This window comes from Synchiropus splendidus, chromosome 19 (genome assembly GCF_027744825.2).
Source record: "Synchiropus splendidus isolate RoL2022-P1 chromosome 19, RoL_Sspl_1.0, whole genome shotgun sequence".
NCBI lineage: Eukaryota > Metazoa > Chordata > Actinopteri > Syngnathiformes > Callionymidae > Synchiropus > Synchiropus splendidus.
Window position 1 is genome coordinate 15,360,081 of NC_071352.1, and position 16,367 is coordinate 15,376,447.

General features: G+C 51.1%; 5 protein-coding genes across 5 annotated transcripts; 1 reads left to right on the plus strand and 4 right to left on the minus strand.

The window, feature by feature from the left end:
- Positions 1-26: 26 nt before the first annotated feature.
- Positions 27-4,018, minus strand: wbp2nl (WBP2 N-terminal like). The gene is made up of 8 exons (XM_053852848.1): positions 3,865-4,018; positions 2,683-2,791; positions 2,477-2,612; positions 2,313-2,405; positions 1,818-2,003; positions 1,492-1,605; positions 1,092-1,168; positions 27-654 (listed from the first exon to the last, which is right to left on the minus strand). The coding sequence occupies exons 1-8, from the start codon at positions 3,921-3,923 to the stop codon at positions 598-600; spliced, it is 831 nt and encodes a 276-aa protein (XP_053708823.1). The 5' UTR covers positions 3,924-4,018; the 3' UTR covers positions 27-597.
- A 989-nt stretch (positions 4,019-5,007) lies between these two features.
- On the plus strand, positions 5,008-7,225 carry LOC128750512 (zona pellucida sperm-binding protein 4-like). The gene is made up of 11 exons (XM_053850692.1): positions 5,008-5,172; positions 5,303-5,423; positions 5,490-5,624; positions 5,686-5,858; positions 5,947-6,026; positions 6,097-6,230; positions 6,297-6,480; positions 6,541-6,685; positions 6,746-6,815; positions 6,879-7,010; positions 7,080-7,225. The coding sequence occupies exons 1-11, from the start codon at positions 5,008-5,010 to the stop codon at positions 7,223-7,225; spliced, it is 1,485 nt and encodes a 494-aa protein (XP_053706667.1).
- A 221-nt stretch (positions 7,226-7,446) lies between these two features.
- rrp7a (ribosomal RNA processing 7 homolog A) lies at positions 7,447-9,612 on the minus strand. Its single transcript, XM_053852086.1, has 8 exons — positions 9,497-9,612; positions 9,011-9,313; positions 8,709-8,851; positions 8,500-8,625; positions 8,312-8,435; positions 8,055-8,152; positions 7,736-7,943; positions 7,447-7,600 (listed from the first exon to the last, which is right to left on the minus strand). Exons 2-8 carry the CDS (start codon positions 9,141-9,143, stop codon positions 7,515-7,517), a joined length of 918 nt encoding a protein of 305 aa, XP_053708061.1. The 5' UTR covers positions 9,144-9,313; positions 9,497-9,612; the 3' UTR covers positions 7,447-7,514.
- Positions 9,613-10,091: 479 nt separating this feature from the next.
- LOC128751211 (essential MCU regulator, mitochondrial-like) lies at positions 10,092-10,488 on the minus strand. Its single transcript, XM_053852088.1, has 2 exons — positions 10,345-10,488; positions 10,092-10,258 (listed from the first exon to the last, which is right to left on the minus strand). Exons 1-2 carry the CDS (start codon positions 10,486-10,488, stop codon positions 10,121-10,123), a joined length of 282 nt encoding a protein of 93 aa, XP_053708063.1. The 3' UTR covers positions 10,092-10,120.
- Positions 10,489-10,556: 68 nt separating this feature from the next.
- On the minus strand, positions 10,557-16,169 carry fam234b (family with sequence similarity 234 member B). Its single transcript, XM_053852083.1, has 13 exons — positions 16,081-16,169; positions 14,898-15,386; positions 13,612-13,725; positions 13,375-13,542; positions 13,165-13,283; positions 12,866-13,016; positions 12,651-12,792; positions 12,096-12,290; positions 11,952-12,030; positions 11,722-11,889; positions 11,550-11,661; positions 11,229-11,452; positions 10,557-11,068 (listed from the first exon to the last, which is right to left on the minus strand). Exons 1-13 carry the CDS (start codon positions 16,115-16,117, stop codon positions 11,066-11,068), a joined length of 2,001 nt encoding a protein of 666 aa, XP_053708058.1. The 5' UTR covers positions 16,118-16,169; the 3' UTR covers positions 10,557-11,065.
- Positions 16,170-16,367: the final 198 nt, after the last annotated feature.

Below are 16,367 nucleotides of genomic sequence, written 5' to 3' on the forward strand. Positions count from 1 at the left end.
TTTTACGACGAAGAATTAATAAATACAACAGTTAGAATTTTTAATTGACAAATTCAGCATAAAGAGAGGAAACGCTCATGAATGCAGAATCCAGAGAAGTTCACTTCACCCTCACACATGTGCAAAGGACTCCTAGCAACCAGGAACTGGGAAGAACCAGCAAGGAGATTTCAGGGGAGCAGAGCAACACGGGTCCAGTTTCACCTCGAGCTCAGTTCTGGTTTCACCCGGGTTTGCATACATCAATACAATAGAAGTCAGTCGCCCAGGTCAGTGGCCCACAACTGACTATTGCACACACGCACGCACGCACGCACACGGCAGTGGAGATGGTTGGAAATGTTGATCTGATGTTGAGTTGGTCTCTTTTTATATAAACTACAGCAAGAGTCCAGGAGTGTCTCCAACTAGAAAAGCTCATCTGTGTTAAAAATACATTCTGATCCTCTTTAAACTAACACAACAGCAGGGGAAGAAGCCACAGAGTTTGTGGTCCTCTCCTCCGAAGAGGTTAACACATGATTAATATGGAAAATATATCACTTCAATCCCTCGGGGGATCAATACCGTCTTCTTCTGGCTGGAGGAGTTTCCACCTCAGTTGGTCTTCTTGTCCGGGGTGTCGGGGTGCGGGGCATAAGGAGGGGGCCGCTCCTACAGGAGAAGGGAACAAGTGTTCGAGTCAGGACTCAGGAGAAGGAGAGATAGCTGCAGACTTCCTGCTCTACACAGAACTCAGACCAGGGTGACTGAGGTCTGCTCCAGGACCTTCACCCTGGAAAATGAGTCCCAATTTCTCAACACTGAGCCTCAAAAACCACAGCTCAGGGACACCGAGCCACCGACCCTACAGAATGACTCAAGAATAAACATGACGCATGCGGCGCCCCACACGAACACAAGACAAGATCAATCCAAAATGTATACCGCAACAAGGAGTCACTAAACATGTGAATCACTAAACAGAAGAGTGAATCACTCAACATGAGAGCGCATCACGAAACATATCTAAAACAAGAGAATTAAAGCGTCGCTGCGACAGTTTCCTGGCTGTGCAGGAAGTCACACACGGGACAAGAAGTGAGGCTCACCATGGGCATGTAGACGTTGTGCGGGTTGCTGGGGTCGTAGTAGGCGCTGCTCGCCGCCTCGGCTGCTTTGGCGTTACCTGAAACAACTTGGAACGATTAGCATCTTGACAGTGACGAGTTGCGTCAGGAGCAGATGTTGCTCACAGGATGAGGTAACAACATGAGTCAGGACCAACACGAGGAGACGAAGGAGAAACATCCCGGAGCAAACTCCTCCTTCATTAGCTTTCCCTCAAAAAGTGTGAGACAGAATAGAGGATGTTTGATCACGTAGCAGCAGATGAGGCATCCACGCCACGGCTACACTTTTTTGGGGGGTGTGGGCGGGGGGGAGGGGGAATGATTCACTGGGATGGATGGAATCTGACGGGTGCAGTGAAACGAGGCTGTACAAACACACCTGCAGGGGGCGCTGCTGCAGCTGCTGTCCAGTTCTGAGGGGGTGAAGCCCAGTTTTGAGGCGGCCCTGGGTATGGGGGGGGAGGGGCCATGTAGTCGAAGGCAGGAGGGTAAGCTGGAGGAGCACAGAGACGTTTTGGGTCACGACAATCATCTCACATTTATTCTCATCAGATTATAATCCTGTGTTACGTCATGAGGAAAAATCGATGATGTAACTGCAGCGGAGAAATGCTCAGCTGCGAGCACTCGGCGCATACACACACGTTCAACATCTAGCCATGCTGTCACTGTTTATTCAGTGGAGGACGCGTTCAGCGCTTTCACCTGCAGCAGTGGTGGGGTAAGGGTAGCCCATGTTGCCCGCTGCCGGGGGAGGTGGGTAGAATCCGTTCTGCTGAGGAGGGTAGGGTCCGTAAGGGTAGCCAGGGGGAGGCGGGCCGTAGCCGTTCATCATTCCTGGAGCGGGATATCCATATGAAGGAGCGCCATTCGGGGCCGGAGAGCGAGAAGCTGAACAAGAGATGACCGTCATTACTTTGGATTGAATGAAGAACCAGCAGGTGGCAGCATCGCTCCAAAAAAATGAATCAAATTAACTGGTGAGAATGTAAACATATTTTATCTGCATGAGCAACAGCCAGACATTTGAAACTCATTCAAAAGTAAAGTAAGCTATTTACGCTGTTATGCTATCTACTCTTCGATAGCTATTCTGCATTCAAGTTCCTCAGTTCTACTGGCACAAGCTTATATTGAAATCAAGCTCAGCACCATATTTTGCCATCTCATAAACGTGCATGGTAATAATGATCCACAAACCATTTGTGGCCAGTTTGAAAAGATGCTGTCCAACCTCGATGGCTCCTCCGCTCATGAACGACAGCTTGAAATGAGCATGGCCCTCCCAGCCACCTGTCCACAGACACCAGGTTGAGGTAAACACCACAGAGCACTCAACATAAAACAGGTGCCAGTGCTCTCACCTCCATGTTCAGCCGTCACCGTGCCTTTGATATAATTGGCAGCAAACACCGGCTGCTCGATGCTGCAACCCTTCATCAGGTAGTAGGGGAACATGGCCGAGCCCAAACGATCCTTGTCTTTGGACACAAACACCAGCTGGAGAAGGGAAGACATGAATGAATTATGTCTGGGGTTTTGAAGGTGAGCAGTCAGGGTCCGGACTTACCCTGTAGGGCGTCAGGTAAATCGTTCCTTTCTTTGTTCCTTTAAGCAGGTCGCACTTGGCGCCAAAGTCGCTGAAGGTGAGTTCCACATTCTTGCACTCACGCAAAATACTGGTGAGGGGAAATCAGAATAATAAATGATTCGAATCACAACCAGGGCTATTATAACCGATTAAAGTTGAACACAATATGTATTTGTGAATTCAAATTCACATTCAGGCCGCAACATTAACATTACTTGCAAACTACATAGATTTATAACAGCAATTTCAACCTGCTACAATAATAATGCAATTTGTAATTTCATGCATCATCATTTATTTGCAAGATATTACAGTTGTTATTTCCTATTAGTCACTGTTTCATGTTTTTCATGTTCCACTTTCCTGAGGTTGTTGTGTTGACATGGCATTCCCTAATTTATGCAAGAAGACTTGGGTGACGTCTATTTGTGTGTCTTCTCTGTGTTAGTAAATTACAAAGATTAACACAAAATAATATGCTTGAGGTTAAAAATATCAGTGAGAGGTTGTGACATAATGCTGTGTTACATATAAATATATAAAAGGTATGCAAGAACCTGAGACATAAAAAAGTAAAAATACATACAAATACAAAATAAATACAAAATTAGTGATTCAAATAAGGTGGAAATCCTCATAATCTACACCCAGACCACAGTTAAATATTTCAGTCTTTATCATTTGAGAGAACGCCGTAAAGTCATAATCGGGTCTATTAATTTCTCGGATTAACCCGGATTAACATATGACAATTGACACAAATGTTTAAAGTATATGTTTGGCAACACTGGAAAACAGGGTGTCTCAACGTTTCGGTAACACCTGCCGACATTTCCGTTTTCCAAAATGTCAACATCCAGCAGCAGAAGCTCCTTCCTGTTTTGACAGTCGGCTACATGTTAGCATCTGGAATTAACCCAGAACGAACGAACAAAACGTAGCTCGTCAGTGCCAGTGACACGTTCGTTTGTTGAAGGCATCTTCCTCTGTCACGGAATAACAACTGAACTAGGTCGGACAAAACAAGACGAGTGTTTCTGGGCCACTTGTAGCAGCTAGCTTAGCATAGCAACTACGCACTGGAAAGTGCGATGAAAACAAAACATACCTCAAACGAGGACATAACACGACTTCACGTCAATAGATACGACGAGCGCATACCTTTCTCCGTTGTTTACGATGACTCCTCCGTTCTGAGAGTGGTTTTTGTTCAGCGCCATGACGAGAAAGACGCGTTTAGCTTCTTGCCGTCTGAAGTCTGACTGACTGGTGGGGGCTGACGTCAGAAGGGTTGCGTCACGACGCGCACAGAAATCTCTGGACTTCCAAACCGATGATCGTCTCATGACTCAGTGCATGTTGACTGACGCTGGTGGATCACGCATTTCTGATTAACATACTACTTCAATAACGCGGCCGGTTTGGTTATGTAGGTCATGTGGAGTTGTAAAGCAACTTGGTCAAAAATAACAACACAAACATGCTGAAATAAACAAATAAATGCAGAAATGGAACATCAATGAATAAAAAATCCAAGAATTCAAAAGAAGAAAAGTGGTCTGTTGGTTTGAATCGCTGCTCAGCGTTAAGCAGACAGTATGTTTAAAAAGATAAGGATAGTAGCGACACAACTTGGGTTTACTTACAACAGAGTCAGAACAAATGGATCAATTCGAACAAACCCACTGAGACCACGCCCCCTGCAACTTCATTTTCTGCATTTAAAAAAATTTAAAAGTTCATTTGTGGTTTGCAGCCAGCTATTTTTTTAAGTTTGTTGTCTTGATGTAGACAATAAAATGATACTTTTATTTTGCTGAAGTGGAAGCAGTGGTTCATCAAGAGACGGTTGTCCTACAGGGGCGTTTGATCCGGCAACAGCAGAAGGTTCTTCAAGTCACACAGGTGCTGGTGCCACGTCTCTAATGAGCCCAGAAGCGACGCATCCGTTGTTAAGTTAATCAGACTCAGCTGCGCCTCAATGCAACGTGGAAAGAATTGTGGATCTCTGTACCTGAGATTAATAATCCTAGCATGGTTTGTTTAGTCAAAACAAGTTTGATTCCTCTCATTTTAGTTGGCCTGTGTTGGTGTGAGCAGCCAAAGGGTCCACCTGAGCAGAGGCTCCAGCTGGTCCGGCCAAAGGTCACCTGCTCCTCACGCAGGATCAGAGCAGTGTTTGGACCTGAGGTCAGAAGCAACATTCATGTCAGGGGTGAGAAGAGGATCCATGTGCTGTACAGTACACTACAGAGTGCACTACTATACTGTAGAGTACACTCCAAGAAATTAGTCACCAGAACCATGAACCTGTTTGACGGTCGGTCTCGTGGTTTCTCCTCAGACTCCAGCGGCGCTGTTGTCCCGGTTGCTCAGACCGATGGGTCGTGCGGGGTCAAACTGGACCCGCAGAAGAACCAGAGTCTGGTGCTGTACAGCACCTATGACAGCTGCTACGCACACTTGGAGGTCAGTATTAGACCTCAGAACCGGGTCCAGTTGACTCCATCAAGGCTGGTTTCCATCTGTCTGAGGACCAGGCAGGAGTTGGACCCATAGCTCGACTCGCTGTTGGAAGTGTTTTTGTCTGGATCCTCAGGGATCCCAAGTGGTGGTTCCCCTGCAGGTGCAGCTCCAGGACAACTCTCGCTGGTTCAGGGTGAACATCAGCTGCCCCCGCACCCGGAGGTCTACAATGAGATCCAGACCACTACCCATACGTGAGTCAAGTGGAGAAGGTTTGTGGTCATGTAGCTCTAATCTGAGGGGGGGGGGTTCTGCTGCAGGCACCTCTGGGGAGTGCACCATCCAAAAGGCCCTGAGACTAGAATGTGGTCACCCCCAGATCTCCAGCACTTCCTGCAATAAACTGGGCTGCTGTTTCGACTCGGACTCCTCCTCGTGCTACTACAGGCTCAACGGTAGGTCCGAGTCCCGTCTCCACTCCTCAGAGTTGGCTGACCCAGGCGGTGTTGTGTCCAGCCTGCTCCCCAGACGGACACATTGTGTTCTCCCTCCGTTCGGATGAGACTCAACCCCCTGTGGACCTCAAGAGTCTCAGCGTGAAGAATGAACCCGACTGCATCCCTGCGATCATAGCCGCTGACACGGCGGTTTTTAAGGTTCAAGTCATGGACTGCGGAGTCCAGATGAAGGTGAACGCTGAAGCCCAGGACCACATGGGTTCAGTTAAGCTCTGCGATTGGTTGGTGGTGAAGCGTCGCCTGAAGTCTGGTCTCTCAGGTGAGCGGGGACGTAGTGAGCTATAGCGTGGAGGTGGAGGAGCAGCTGGGTGACAACGACTATGAAGACACTCCGTTTAGGTGAACTGGGCAGCGAGTGACCTCTGATCGTTGACTGACATATAATATCAGTTCTTGACCGTCTCCCTAGTGTGCGTGTCCAGTGCGAGTACGAGACCACGGAGCTGATGCGAGCAGCAGACCTGCGGTCCTTTCAGACAGTGACCAACCCCCCACCAGCAGTCGCTCTGGGGAACATCCGGGTGCAGATGAGACTGGCCACGGGTGAGAGGGAGACGTTCAAACCAGATCTGCAGGAGGGGGACACTGTTCCTGCTTCTGTCTCCCCAGATTCCACGTTCACGTCCTTCCACCCTGAAGACCAGCTCCCCCTGGCTCTGCCGCTGCGTGAGCCGGCGTATGTGGAGGTCTCGATCGCCCAGCCGTCCCTGGACCCCTCTCTGTCCTTGCACGTGCGGAACTGTTTCGCCTACCCGGTGTCCCGACACTCCATCTGGACACTGCTCTATGATGGGTGAGAATCCGCTGGAGGTCCAGTCGGAAGGTTGAGGCTTAGTCCGGCTGTGCTCCACAGATGTCCCAACCCTTTGGACGACATGAGGAGCTCTGTGCCGGTGGACCACCTGGGCCAGACCTCCTCCCACTCACAAGTCCGCAGGTTTGACGTGAAAACGTTTGCCTTTCTGGACCCGGAAGGAGGTCACCCGCGTGCAGAGACGGTCAGATCAGAGTCTAGCCAGATCCCGATGTCGTGGTTGACTTGTGTGTTCCTGCCACAGATGTTCTTCTACTGCTGGGTCCAGATCTGCAGCCAGGACATGGACTGCTCCCAGGACTGCTCCATCGTCTGTCGGTCCTTCACACACTGCATGTGGTGGTGTTGGTGTCTCTGACTCTGGTCTTTCCCTTCAGCTGCTGATGGTGAGCGACGGAGGAGAGCGACCTTGTCTCAGTCCAACCTGACCCAGTGGGTCTCCTTCGGACCTCTGCTGCCGACCCAGGACGATCAGGAGCAGGAGTCCTGCTCACACGCTCAGAACTCCGGTAAATCCACCAGCCACTGAAGTCGCCGCCGGCTCCACTCAGCTGCTGATGTTCTCTTGTGTGCGTCAGTGTTCCAGGTGATGCTCTACGCCGTCTCTGCAGTTGGGACTGTCTTGGTGCTGATCATGATGCTCTTGGTGTTCTGGACCCGGATTAGATGGTGCAAGGTGGGGTCACAGCCGGACCCTCTGGAGGGCGGGGGGGATTGTAAATAAAGTTTTCACAGATGCAAAATAAGTGGCGATTTTCTGGCAAGGGTCACTTCAATCACGTCTTCAGGAAGCTGACGCTTGTGTAAAGCGCCATCTGTCAGTGAGAGGTGGAACTGCAACTTGACTCTGAAGGGAATCCTGGGAACAGGACAAATGGAAACGTTTCCAAATGCAGGAGGATAAAATAGAAAGGTTCCCATGGGGAAGAAGAACATCACAGAAAGTTAAGAACTGGACTCGTTTTCTTTAATTGTTCAGGTGAGCAGCATGATGACAGGAAAATGTGACACTTTTAATAGGGTTTAAACTTCCTCTGAGCTCTCAGCAGAGCAATCCTCTGTTTGTCTTCCTCAAACTTCTTCCTCAGCTCAGCGATGTCTGGAAGAGAAAACAGATGTGAGACACTGGAATCTGTTTTGGGGCTAAAACAAAGACACTTCATGAGTGCACCCCAGGTTTTGTCAAACACTTCAGAGAGCAAGGTTGTATGGTGAGAATTTGGTTGGCACTCACGTTCTTTCTGCGTGTTCTTGTGCTGCCAGCTGTAGAAGTTCATCAGCTCCTTCCTTTTCTTCTTCCTGATCTCTTTCTGCAGAGTTCTTTTATTGGCTGCCTCACTGTGGGGGCGGGCCTTTGCACCCCGGGGACCTCGTGTCACCTTCACCCAGCCATCCTCATCCTCCTGTTGCTGCTCTTCCTCCTTCTTCTTCTGCTGTTCCTCCTGAAGGAGATCAAAGAAAGTGGAACCACAGCAGGAGACCCGACCCCACCACCAGACTGGGCCGGACCACATGAGTGGTGCTGCGCGTGTCGGAGCAGAGCAGTTCCCCACCTCCTCTTTCTTCTGGTCGTAATCTCTCATGTAGGAGTCCACCACCTCCTGCAGCTTGTCTGGCTGAACAAAGCCACTGTTGTACTGATGGATCCACTCTGGTGAGGAGAGGTCGACCATCACGCTTGAGGTCACATGACTCCATTTGTTACATCATTCTAATCTACAGTCACAACCTGATATGGAGCTCCAGCTATCAGAACGTCTCACAGGTGATTAAGACAGAACCAAATTCTCTGCGGACTGGAGATACTCACTCTCTAGTCCGGTTCTGATGGGCCGCTCCTCCGTGCTGACCAGCAGAGGAACACTGTGTGGGTGTGACTTGGCTGCAGAGACACTCGATGGCTTTTCAAACACGATGTATCCGACTTTAAAACCCTGGACGAGAAACCAGCGATGAGGTGCGACATCAGACGGCCACAGCGAGGCAGAGCAGACTGACCTGTTTCTGGGCTGGTTTGAAGAATTTGCTGAGTTTAGCGTCCAGCAGAGGTCGTGACCCCGGGTGATCCATTAGCTCCACTGACTGAACGCAACCGAACTGTGCGAACAATTCGTTGATGACATGCTGCAGTACAAACAAATCAGTTATCTAGGATTGATTTAAAGTTTCCATTCCAGGGGTTTGAATAGGCAACACCACGTTCGTACCTTGGGGCAGTACGGAGGAATGTTAAGGACAAATAAAGTTCGGTCCAACGGTCTCTGCGAAGTCTTCTCTGCACGAACTTTGTGCTCTTTAACGAAGAGTTTATGTTGAGCGACGCTGTCACAGTCGAACTTGAGCGATAAAACTGAAAAACGACAACAAAATGAAGACATCAACAGATGACGGATCGACTCGTCAGCCGACGAATGGATGAGTGAACATCTTTATAATTTTGTAATGAAATAATTCTCTTGCGTGTTTCAAATACAGCCCGACAAGCGTAACTTGATTACGATCGCATTACCTGTAAATCCACCAGGAATAACACAAGAATCCGCATGTTTGCGTCTAGACGGCGCCATGATTGTTGCCTCTTCTTCTCGGTTAATTCTGAGGCGGCTGGTCCAATGTCGCCACCTCCTGGTCTGGAGCAGCATTGCACCAAATTTGAGAAGCGCCACTTAAATTGAAAACGTGAGACACAACCAGGACTCGAGTATCAACAAACTTTATTGACAGACTGAATCACAAACACAGCAGCTGTGCCTCAACACGTTGCTCTGACGACGATCGCGTGGGTCGGTGCGGTTCGCCAGGAGGAGCTGGTCTGCGGAGGAAGGTCTCGGTCAGTCGCCGTTGAGCGTGAATTTCTATTTTCAGATGTTAAACCTCAATTACAGGCGTGTTCCGATCACAACTTACATATAGTCAACGTTTTACTGAAGCATTTCTTATCGATCTAACGAAAATTCGATTTTCTAAAATTAATATTCACTGGCGAGACATGTACCTATTGAGAGAGAGACAGGTACACCTGTGACAGGCAACTGTGGAGAATGAGACAGGCACACCAAGACGGGATGACTTGAGCACCAAGTGACTGGTGGCAGGGAGACAGGTTCACCTGATCGGTGAGACAGGCTTCAACAGGGTGGCAGGTAACGAGTGAGAGTGAGAAAGGTTCACTCGGATGATATGTTACTACAGACACGGAGACAGGTTCATCTGATCTGCGAGACAGGGTTTAGCTGAGTGGCAGGAAACTAGTGACAGTGAGACAGGTTCACCTGAACAGTGAGTGTCGTTGGGACAGGTTCACCTGGGCGACAGGTAACAGGTTCACCTGAGCGTTGAAACAGGTTTACCTGGCTGGCAGGTAACGAGTGACAGTGAGACAGGTTCACTCGGATGATATGTTACTACAGACACGGAGACAGGTTCACCAGATCTGTGAGACAGGGTTTAGCTGAGTGGCAGGAAACTAGTGACAGTGAGACAGGTTTCCCTGACTGGCAGGTAGCTAGTGACAGTGAGACAGGTTCATTCGGGCAATAGGTTACTACAGACAGGGAGTTCACCTGGGCAGCTACTGACAGTGAGACAGGTTCACCTGGTGCGGCAGGTACCAGGCGCGTCAGTCGTCGTCGTCATCGTCCTCCGGAACAAAGATGTCGTGCTCCTCCAGCAGCGCTGCAAAGTTCTTGCTGATCTGAGTTCCCACATACAAGAACGGAACCACGACCAGACCGATCCGGATCACACCGAAGGGGGTCTGCTCCGGCACCGGTGTCCCACCAGCAGAAACACCTCGATTAGTTCAGCCCAGGCTCGGTGGTCACGGGTCCGTGTCGCACTCACCTTCTTGGGTTTGGGCAGAACCGCACCAGAGGAAGTGAAGACGGCGGAGCGGCAGGGAACCACGGCCGTCCCAAGCCTACTGCACCGGGGCAGCGGCGCGGACAGAGCCGAGAGTCGCGCCAGACGACCGAGGGCGGACGCCATGATCACGCAGTGCGGAGAAAGCGCGCCACCGTGTGGAAGAGCGCGGGAGGACGGTTTTTGGAAATACGTCAAGAACATGTTGACGCCTCCTCGAGTGAAAAAAAAAACAGTCTGAGAAGTTGCTAACAATTTCAGTATCACAATTAAATCAGTAAACAAAGTAAAACTGACAAATTATTGATGAACACGAAGACATGAAAAACGAGTTCTTCTGGCTCCTGTCTGAATGTATTTCCACATAAAAAAACAGCAGTATTTCAGACAAAACAGCAGAGTGGATATTTAAAACGCATTTTACATTAAATACTGTACATCCTCACATATTTACAGAAACATCAGGCAACAAGCTTGTTGTCCTCATGGCGACTACTCTGTGTGTCCTTGTGCTTCGTTCGTGAACGGACAACATTAAAGTGCAAACTGGAGACTTCAGTTCGAATCAGTACCAGAGAAGATTCTGCACCAAAAGTAAACACGTGCTTGCAGCTAAAACGAAAACAGCTTTTGATTCTTGATGACGAAAACGACGTCCTGGGTGCAGTGGCGCGGACCTCCCACAGGTGGCAGCAGCGGGTCCTCACTGAAGTGAGAGAAACTGTTAGTGGAGCTGAGACATTGCAATCCACAAATGTGAACACAGACAGGTAGTGACACATATGGGGCTGTGGGTCAGGTTCAGGTTTCCACATCTGAGGATCAGCTCTCGCTCCACATGAGGATCAGGGATTTCATCTCCTTACTGGGTGTGTGAAGGCGAGACGTCTGAAGAACTTGGTGACCTCGAGGGTTCCGGGTTTGTCCGGCCCGGTCTTATCCTGGTTCCCGAGCCGGACCAGATGGGCCCTGCTAATCGCGGCTCTGAGGCCGATGCTCCTGATGACCCGGGTCCCGGACTCGGAGTCGGTGGTGGGCCGCGACGACACGCTGATGTAGGTGGCGTCACTCTGACTCGGCTGGTAGCTCACTGAAACAAGCGTGGAGTTTGACTGATGGCAGAGAAGCTCCCCTCGTCTTCAGGCGAATCAGTGCCTCCTGCTGGTCGGGGACGCGACATGACTCACCTGCAGAGGTGACGGACGTGTCTGTGGTGCTGTTGAGCTCCAGGAGGATTGTGGGAAACGCAGGATGGAGCAGGAAGAGCTTCCTGATGAGCGGCGCTGCAGCAGGAGACACCTGGAGCATCAGACGGCGGAGGTCAGTGAAGTCACACCTGAGAAGCACTGCTGGACTCACCGTGGGCCTGGACACATTTCTCTGCGCTCTGATGGGGTCGCCGGCCCAGAAGAGGAAGGCGGACTGGCTGCCTGAGGTGAAGACAGCTGAGGGTTCCATCACTAGACGAGGACACACAAACTCTTCGGACCACAGGACCCGACTGTTGGCGCCGTCGATGACCAGAGCCTGAGACACACGTGGCCCTGTGTGACACGTCCGACCGGGAGCCTCTCTCTTCTCTGACTCACCTTCATGACGCCGTTAGCCGAGTGCTGAACGAACAGGTCCAGAACGCCGTCGTCGTTGAAGTGACCCGGGACCGGCTGGCTGAGAGGAGACAACGTGAGAACACGTTTGACCCGGAGAGCCGCTCGGACGTGTCCCCCAGGTACCTGTGGAGCGGTGGCGAGATGAAGGTCCACTGCTTGTGAACGTCTCGCTGCCTGAGCAGGGAGAGTTTGCTGGAGCCGTAGACCAGAACCCAGTCGCTCCTGGAGGAGTTGCGGTTGGACAGCTGGTCCAAGCAGTTGTGGTTGTTACCGAAGCCCGCCACCAGGGGGAGCAGGAAGTCCACTCGCTCTGAGCCTCTGTTCAGAACCGTTCGTGAAGTTACACACTCAACACACACAGACTGTTTGCGGCAGTGACGTCATGTTTACGCCACTAACATCACTCAAATAATCCACTACATCAAACATGTTGACAAGCAAAACAGCCTTCACAAAGGCTCATGTTGACTGGGTGTCTGGAACACACACACTGGTGCATCAAGCATCTGAGCCTTCAAAACAGCTTTATGGAATCACTGAGTCACAACACACGTGTGTGAACCAGCGCTTTGTCCCCTCGTGAGGAGGAACTTCACGGCTCTGAATACAACAGAGCTACACAACCGCCACAAAGACGGCAGTGTTCGCCGTCACCTGATCCAGCACTTGCTTGCTCACCTGTAGATGTGGATGAAGGAGGACGAGTTGGCTTTCTTCAGTCCCTCCCATACAGGATCCCTCCTCCGGAGGAGCGGAGTGACGGGCGGCCTTCCGGTGGCGCGGGCGTAGACGTCCCGCAGGGACACGGCCTCCACGTTACCTGCGGACAGACGGGGCGGTGACGAGGCGGTACAGCGACCCCCCTCATCCCCCCACCACCATGCTTAGTGTACCGAGGCCGAAGAGGACGTAGTAGGACCCCTGCTGGGTCTCGTGGATCAGAGGGCCGATCAGCTTCCCCTGGCCCGTCAGGTTGAACGGCACCGACTGGCCAAGTTTTTCCCCAGTCAGTCCGGAGATCAGGGTCAGAGACAGGTCCAGAGTCTGAAATCATTCCAGAGAAATAGACCACAACGTCTGTTAACATGTTGACAAAAAGGAGCAATAACACAAGTGTCCTGAAGGTGTCAGCAGAGAGCGGTATCCAAGCAACTCCACTGAATGTCTGCTGTGGTTAACAGCGACAGCGTACCTCATCTTCGGGCAGCGTGGCCAGCAGCAGATCCGGGACCAGGTCTCCCTGGAGGTCTGGAAGCAAGACCGCCTGAGACTCAATGTTCTTCAGAGCTTTGTTAGACCACAAAGTCTTCCCTGGTGGAGCAAAGAAACACACAGACACAGGTTCTCAGAGCGCCCCACCGCCCCAGGTGATCTGGTCCAGCGCCGGATCTCGGGCTCACACCTGTGGTGACGTTGACGGCCACGATGATGGACTTCCCGATGAGCAGGCAGGCCGGCAGCTGTGAGGAGGGCGGCTGCAGACCACACTGGATGTACATCACCGTCTCCTTCATGGTCTTCCGCCACAGCATGTGACCGCGGGCGGAAGATAGCGCCACCGCACTGTAGACTGGGGCAGGACACATGTGAGCTCAGAGGGCGGCAGGAAAGCTCCTGTGACGTGTGTTTTCTCAAGTACTTTTGTTGGCCGGAAGCAGATGAGAGCCGTTGGTCCAGTCCGTAACTCCCAGAATGATGTCGTCCACCGAGTCTCCGTCGATGTCCCATAAAGTCAGGGCAGGTGGCGTGACACCTGGGTGTTGAAACGAGGTTAACACAGGTGTGAAATCCTGTGGTGCCACTGAAGATCAGGAAGAACATTGAACCCCACCATGAGGAGTCAGTCGTGAGAGGGAACTCACAAGAATCAGACTCGGAGGAGCCGAGAGCTCAAGTTGGAGACGCACTGACATGTTGGACGACCAACGTCAGGCTGGAAATGACACGTTTGCTAAACCTTCACCTCACAGACGGAGACGTTCCCGCCTTGATGTCATCATAAGGTTCGTGCCGTGTAAACAGCACATGGCACACCAGCGATTAAACCAGAGCACAGCTCACCAGAGTCTCAACTGAGATCTTGAGATCCACGTCAGCGGCCGTCACCAAACCACTGTCTGTGGCTCAAATATTTGTGCTTGTTGTCTTCTTCTGACCTCATATACATGTTTCAAGATAAACAACCAGAAGATGAATATTTGCTCGCCGTCGCTGGGGTTTGAAGAAGAGGAAACACTACGGGTCTGAGCTCAGAGCCTTCTCACTCTTATCACATTCAACTGAACATAACTCAAGACTCCAGCCAGACTTTTAGCTAGAGGGCGTCTCAACTGCTAAACATGAAAAAATGGAGGCCCTCCAGCACTCCAAACCGGACACCCTGTTTCCTCAGCAGGACGCCCTAAATATAAATGCCCAACTCCGAGTGTCATCTCACTGGTTTACATTCAATTGTGTTTCCGCCTGGTAATTTCGCCGACTATGATCCAAATTGCAGACTCTCGAACCTTTCGCAACCGTATTTTGGCCATCGCGGTGGCCATATTTATTTCTTGTGGTAAGTCATGACACTAACTCATTGCTTTCTAATAGGAGGAACATTTGGCGGGGGACCCCTGTATCTCCAAGTGTTAGCGTGGCAACAGTTACTGAGTTCATGTCAGTTAATGTTTTGACTCAGATGCTTTTTTTGTTGTTTATCAAGTTATTGTGGTACAAATAGATGTTTACAGCTTTGTTTTTTGACAAAGCAAGTTGTTAGTTGTTAGTCGTTGACATGGTGTGTTGGGAGGGGGTGGGGTTGGGGGCGGGGTTTTGGACGCCAAAATCCTCACTAAAAGCCTGACTCCAGCTGCTGGTTCTGAACAGCGGGGGCGCCTCTCCGTTTTGTAAGGTAAGAGAAAGGGTCAGAGAAGGGAAGAGTACCTCCTGCCTCTCCCAGTGCTCGCTCCCACTGCGACCTCTTGGCCAGACCTCCGTTGCGGCAGGGAATCAGGAAAGCGCAGAGCAGCACCAACGCCCCGGCGCACACCAGCGGCACCACGAAACACAGCGTCCGGACGGCGGTCTTGATCCTCAGCCGCTTCTCCTCGGCCTCGCAACTCCCAGGTCCACCTGACGATGGGGGACCTCTTCCGTCATCGCCTGCTGGGCCCCAGGGCTTGGCCTGGTCCCCGTCCTGCCCGCTCTTGCTCAGTGGCTGCTCCCGCCACTCGTCCTCCTCGTCTGGCGCGTCGTCCCCCGCTGTGATGTGCCGCCCAGACCTGCCACCTCTCGGCTTGGAGGAGCCGTGGCAGTGGTCCCGACCCAGGCCGTTCCTGGGGTAGTTCAGCACCAGGTCGTCTTCTTCACTGTCGTCCTCGCTGTCGGCCTGGGTCAGAGGGTCGTACTCGCCCAGCTCTGAGCCCTTCTTCCCTGCACACACGGACACATCAGCACCGTGACCCAATAACCCCAGCAGCTCCATCCAACCTCGATGGAAGCCAACGCTGAGAGCGTCATTGCCTTGTTTACGTGGACAAACAACCTATTTTGGCAGTTTGTCAGCAAATAATCTTGTATTTACCTGCGTCTGCACACTGTACTAGGCTCATACTGAATTTACAGTCGGATGACTATAATGCAAAAGGCATTCAAATTTTCGTTTTTAAGGAAAGGAGGAATGACAACACTATTTAAATAGAGCCGTTACACAAAACAGTCAGTGCATTAAAACGCTACAGACTAAATACATATGAATAACTTGTGTTGTATATGAAGCTATCAGGGAGAAAAATCGAACAGAAAACATCGTGCGCTGTGACGTCACGATGCTCGTGTCAGCGCTAGCTCGCGGCTTGCTAACGTTCACCATCCACGGGCACAAACAAGCTCCGTCTCCCAACACCGTCACGAACATTATATTTAATAAATGTCATCATGTGCGGAGGAGACTGCGTGGATGCCAACAAACAACACACTGCCGACACCAAGGTGCGGAAAAGCAAAATAAATTGCGACACACCGCGGTGCAGAGACCACCGTCAGGAGCGGCGAAGCTCGCGGAGCCCACATCAGGACAAGCGAGTGTGTGGAAGTGCGGAGCAGGACCGAGTGTGGAGCATCTTACCAGGCAGTTTGAGGGCGCGGGACAGAGCTGCAGCCATTTCAGTCGAACGTTGTTGCTCACTGACTGAGTGATGAGCAGCAAAGCCTCCAGCCCGCTGCTGCGCCTGCGCGGTGCATCGTGGGAGTTGGAGTCAGCCTTCGGGCGCTGTGAGTCGCATCGCTACCTGGTCTCCTGCAGTTCTCCGTGTTAACAGGAGCCGCGAATGTGTATTTAATTCGCTGCGAGGTCCGGGTGAGCAACACTTTAAAACCAGACAGCACTTTACACGCTTTGCCAATCAGTCACCC